Below are 5,000 nucleotides of genomic sequence, written 5' to 3'. Positions count from 1 at the left end.
GTAGCCTTCTAATTGGATGAATTTTCAGCTTCAGATGGGATTTTCATTTAAGAAAATTGTTCTGCAGTATGCAATGCCCGTTGGTTGAAGGTGGGCCTTTAAAGAGAAGCGCGCTGATTAGTTTAAAATTTCATGCAGCATTTTGTGATTATCCTAAAGAATTTTAATCATTTCAATGCCTTCAACATTTTGCAGGATGTAATAATTTGGAAACTGATCATACAATGTATGTGAGATAATAATATTATTATCTTTTTTTTATTGTTTAATTCTTGTCTCTATCAGCAACCATGCATTATGATTCCATAAACTAATCACCTGATTTTGATACATACGCCACATAAAAGTTTGACGATGGGAAATGTGAATACATTCCGTTTGGCAATCATGATAATTTCAGGATACATGTTTCTAAGAAATGAAAGCTTGAATCCAATAAGTATTAATGAACTAAAAAATGAAGAATTTGTTTGTTCCTTGCGCAAAAACTGCCGAACTATTGGATAGAAAATATTAACAATGTTAACTGGACTCTTCCTCTGTAATGGTTTTCAGACAATCTTGTGCTGATTTATTTTAACTGATCTACAAATGCAGTCTGATAGTGAATTGTACACATCTGATGCAAATATTGACAAAAAAATACCCAGTGTAAATGAACACATATTGCTGATGTTTAATGAGTAATAAACAATTACTTATTAAACATCAGCAATACATCTTTGTGTACATTGGATATTTTTTGTGGTACATTAGATGTTTTAATCATGAAAGGCAAACAAAAATGTTATGGAAATGTGAGAAGTCTGTCTCATACAAGTTATATAAGTATCCCGTGATATTAAAGAGTTACATGAGTAATATAAATAAAGGGCTACCATTTGTTTAGCATAAAACTGTGTTGTTGTTTTTAATGATCTTGAATTATTGTTTCCTCGACACTTTTATAAGTCCAGATTCAATTATCTAAGAACATGTGGGTCTGCTAAAAGTTCCTTAGCACTGTGCAAGGATTACTTTTACGTGACAAGCGTAGCTCTGAACAAATAGAACTGTTACAACACGCATGAAAATAGACTGAAAGAAAAAGCAAACTTTGAGTACAATTTGACAGGTTTTTTTTTTGCAAAAAGAAAATTAACAGCAGCTTCACTTTGTGGGCGATCTGAACCATTATTTTGCTGAATGGCACTGAAAGTACAATTTCCTTCACTGACATAATCAAAGTTATGATTCCACAAATGATTTCCTGTACATCAGAAAACAAGTAATATGATTTTTGCAGAAAGAGTGATGGGTTATGATTCCTCAGATGATGCTAAGTAGCTTCAGAGCATCATAACAATGATTCCTTCAAATCAAAATTTTGGGTTATGATTCTACAAACGGTTCTTTCAAGCCTTAAAACATCAGGGTTATGATTCGTGTGCCTGACAGAATCATATGATGACATGATGAAGCCTGAGCAAATCGACATTATGATTCCAAAAGCACATAAAATGATCACAAGAATCATAACTGGTTATTCAATACCCTAATTTCCTGTGTCAATTACGTCTGGCTACTTGTCTGGCTCCAGTAAGGCGTCCGTTCAGCTTTCAAACGAGAAAATTTTGTCGAGAGTCTGTTATCTCTTGAAAAGTGGACTGAAGGACCAGCTCATGAAGCAGAATATGCTCAAATGAAATTCGATGTCAATGATGTCACTGTTTTGTGGTGAACAGTGAATATCTCTAAAGAATTTACATGTATAACCTAAGATTTGAAGTTTCCTGAGATATACATCCAAAATAGAAAAAACTATAGAAAGAATATGCAGGAAACAATTAGACGTTTTTCCTAAAATTTATCTGAAATTCACGTCATGTACCTGTGTTTGAGCTTTGTATGCGACGGCAGATCACGACTTGAGTACTGTTTTGATAATGCTGATAGATCTCCTTCCCCTTTCCCTCGGCCACCTTTTGCAGTGTCCCATGTTGGCCTAGCCGCTGTAGTCATTTCTTTCCACTTCTACCAACTCTACCTATTCAGGAAGTTCTTCGCGACCCAGGACAGACCTACGACAAAGTTCGACAAAATGGCGTCGATTGTCCTAGGTACTTCATGTATCCCCTATTATACGTGAAGTACTTACCTCGATTGTTCGACCACCGCTGACCAAAGATTTTGAGAGTAACTACGTTGTTTACGGATCTTTGAAGTGTAAACAGTTATCAGGACGCCCAACCAAGTGAATCGTGAGTGATTCTCAGGATGGGATGTGAAAAATATTCAGCCTGTCACGAAATCCAGATATATAAACCTTTACTCATTGAGGTCATACATAATAGTAGAGAAAATTGAGAAATAGAATGGTAAATTAAAATACAAGACTATGGTGATAAAATTACAAACAAGTGATTTAATTGATTTTCTTAAAAGGAGCAACTAAATTTAAATTTACAGTGTTATGAAATTCTTTCCTTGAAATCTTACATGTTTAGAATGGCACAAGTTAGCTGACAGGTTATTCCAGCTCGTAAATTAATAGTGATTGAATCAATAATTTCATAAAGAGTCATAAACACATGCTCGACCCAACAATAATTATTGATAAATAGGTTTCAACTGTAGCATCATTTTTGGGCATGCAAGAAAAATTCAATCCTTCACCAATAAATAATGACTGTAACTCATACTTATACATTTAATACCAAAGATTACACGTCCACTTCCCCATACTAAATTTTATAAATGCAGCTTCGGTAATAGTGGCCAGGTTTCAAGTCGACCCCTTTCTGGTCATCTGGTAAAAGTAAATGTCATTGTTTAGGCAAGTACCTGCATCTTTAATGTTTAACCCACTGACTCTTAGGAATGAAACTCAATTTTCTTTACTCTGTCTGATGTCAGACAATTTTACCCATCAAACGGGGATGGTTTTGGAGTCAATGGATTAACCACTTGCCCACCAGTCAAGCACCCTTTCAACCCAGTGAAAACATGTCAAGATCTTTTTCTAAATGCAAAATTAGTGAACTTAGGAAACTGTAGGAACCTGTTGCGCACGTGGGTCTTGAACTTTGCTTGTCCAATGGGCAAGTTGGAATTTTAATTTTTTCCTTTGGCCTAGTTACTGGTGCTGTAATATTGACAATTTTGTGTGAGTGGTTCTGTATACTTGTAAAGAAAACCTTTTATTGTAATGTCTGTATACTTGAGTAGGAATTACTCTGTACTTTTAAATAAATAATTAAAAATAGGCAGCTAGATTAGGTACTTGAGATGTTTTGGTAAATTTCTAACGGATTTTTTAACTATTGGTCAATAAAAAACAAATGTAATACTGCCTGAATTGTACAGATTTTGTACATTAATTTTAATACTTCATGATTTTTTGGCAAAAAGTAAATGATGCAATAATTATAAGTATATTGGGATCACAAAAATCATTATTTCACCTTTCTTCTGCAACATCTCTTTTAGCATGATCTCAAGTTACTTGATTAGTTTAGTGAAAAAGGAAATTGTTATTAAACATTTTGGAGTTTTGAATTAAAATAAAAAAAAAACAATGCTTAAAACTAAAAATGAGAGTTAAGAATTAAGAAAGAAACTAGATGAGATGAATAATAAAAGTGTCCATTTGTGTGAGTAAGACAAAAAAGCTTCTCATTATAAAAGCATGCAAAAAAGTTTGCTTGTGACGTGAATATTCACTGCTTATAAAACGGATTGGCAAAATGTTGACAATTATATTTTGGTGTTTGATCCACTCTGGAGTCACCTGGTTTATCTTTTGAGTTCTGTTAGACACCAAATTTTCATATGCTTTATCATGCATCCTGTATAGTGTCTCTCACTCAAAGGATTAATAAATATGTATGTATGTATGTATGTATGTTTGTATGTATTATGCCCAGTCATGAAAATGAATGGGTACAGAAACCAAAAAACAAAAACAAAAAATACAAAAGATAAAGGAATCAACTTCATATCTCTTTGCAGAAGATATGAATTTTCGAAAACGTCTTAAGATTCTACCCTCAATAATTATTATGATCCTATAATTTTTGTAGTGGGTCGTATGGAATGGGTGAGTAATCTTTACATAATATCATTGTTGAAAAAAGTATATCTGCAAACGTGGCCCTGGTATTCGATATGGTGTCAGTCCTTAAGAATCTTGCTGGTCACATTTGAACGTGCCATAAAGCGCTTCTAAAGTGCCCTGCAGAACAATACTGGGCAGAGGATTTGTGCTGTCCTTACAATCTTTAAAAGGATCATCCATATAACAAACTAAGGGCTGATGACTCAGTGTTGGTCCTTGATAACCATATCCATCTAAGTCATCAATAGAGCTTGTCCTTGACAAATTTAAGTTTTGAGATCCTGGAGGTAGTGGAGTGTCCAGAAATCCGGTTAAATGGTCGTGAACTTCGGTTACATTTATTAGCCGTAAAAGATCTCTCAAGTACTTTTCTAAAGCTGCCCTCCTTGATTCCAAGAACCTCGGATTTGTGTTAAGCGGCTTTGGTAGTTTTCTTGATGGAAAATGTGGAGGATTGGTTACTGTTTTTCCGATTTGCTTATGAAATTCGTAGAACTCTTGGAAACGCCTCTCCACTATCAACTGGCGTCCTGTAGGTTTCGTGACGTGGATTTCGTAAACGAAGAACCCTTCTTCTCTGACTTTTCTAAATGAAGGAATAGATACAGAAATCATGGCTTAAACACAGATTCCTCGTCATAGTAAATGAGTTACAACTGAAACTCGGACCTTAACAATGCAGCAAATCACTGAAGCATACTTTATTGTGGACATGTGGAAAAAACCCACCTCACTGCCCCTGGTGCAGTTCAACATTAGGACGGACGATCAGTCATTGCGACAGAATTCCTTCACACGGTGGACACAGTTCAATCAATTGTTTTTTTTTTACACATTTTTCAAGTGCATTAACGCCTGGAAATCGTTCTGTAGGTGTTCCGCTTTCCAATGAATGTTGACAGAA

General features: G+C 34.8%; 2 protein-coding genes and 1 long non-coding RNA gene across 4 annotated transcripts in view; 1 reads left to right on the top strand and 2 right to left on the bottom strand.

Moving 5' to 3' along the window:
• The window catches only part of LOC137982040 (uncharacterized), a 2,873-nt gene extending 2,006 nt beyond the window's left edge, over positions 1-867 (top strand). The window contains exon 3 of one of the 2 annotated variants that reach the window (XR_011118600.1): positions 1-867. This exon is cut by the window's left edge and continues 250 nt beyond it. This is a non-coding gene — a long non-coding RNA (uncharacterized lncRNA). The other variant, XR_011118599.1, reaches the window with a different exon arrangement.
• LOC137982035 (spliceosome-associated protein CWC15 homolog) overlaps positions 1-2,102 on the bottom strand; it is an 11,346-nt gene extending 9,244 nt beyond the window's left edge. The window contains exon 1 of the mRNA XM_068829057.1: positions 1,871-2,102. Within this exon, the coding sequence (XP_068685158.1) occupies positions 1,871-2,001 (131 nt within the window). The 5' untranslated portion in view covers positions 2,002-2,102. The remainder of the gene's footprint in view (positions 1-1,870) is intronic.
• Positions 2,103-2,384: 282 nt separating this feature from the next.
• Positions 2,385-4,807, bottom strand: LOC137982037 (sorting nexin-24-like). Its single transcript, XM_068829059.1, has one exon. It carries the CDS (start codon positions 4,709-4,711, stop codon positions 4,160-4,162), a length of 552 nt encoding a protein of 183 aa, XP_068685160.1. The 5' UTR covers positions 4,712-4,807; the 3' UTR covers positions 2,385-4,159.
• Positions 4,808-5,000: the final 193 nt, after the last annotated feature.

The sequence above is a fragment of the Montipora foliosa genome, chromosome 13 (genome assembly GCF_036669935.1).
Source record: "Montipora foliosa isolate CH-2021 chromosome 13, ASM3666993v2, whole genome shotgun sequence".
Classification (NCBI taxonomy): Eukaryota; Metazoa; Cnidaria; class Anthozoa; order Scleractinia; family Acroporidae; genus Montipora; species Montipora foliosa.
Note: the sequence above shows the minus strand (reverse complement) of the source record. Positions and strands in the feature narration are given on the sequence as shown.

Coding starts and splice junctions, on each gene's coding strand:
- LOC137982037 (XM_068829059.1), bottom strand. CDS start 4,711: ATGATTTCTGTATCTATTCCTTCATTTAGAAAAGTCAGAGAAGAAGGG.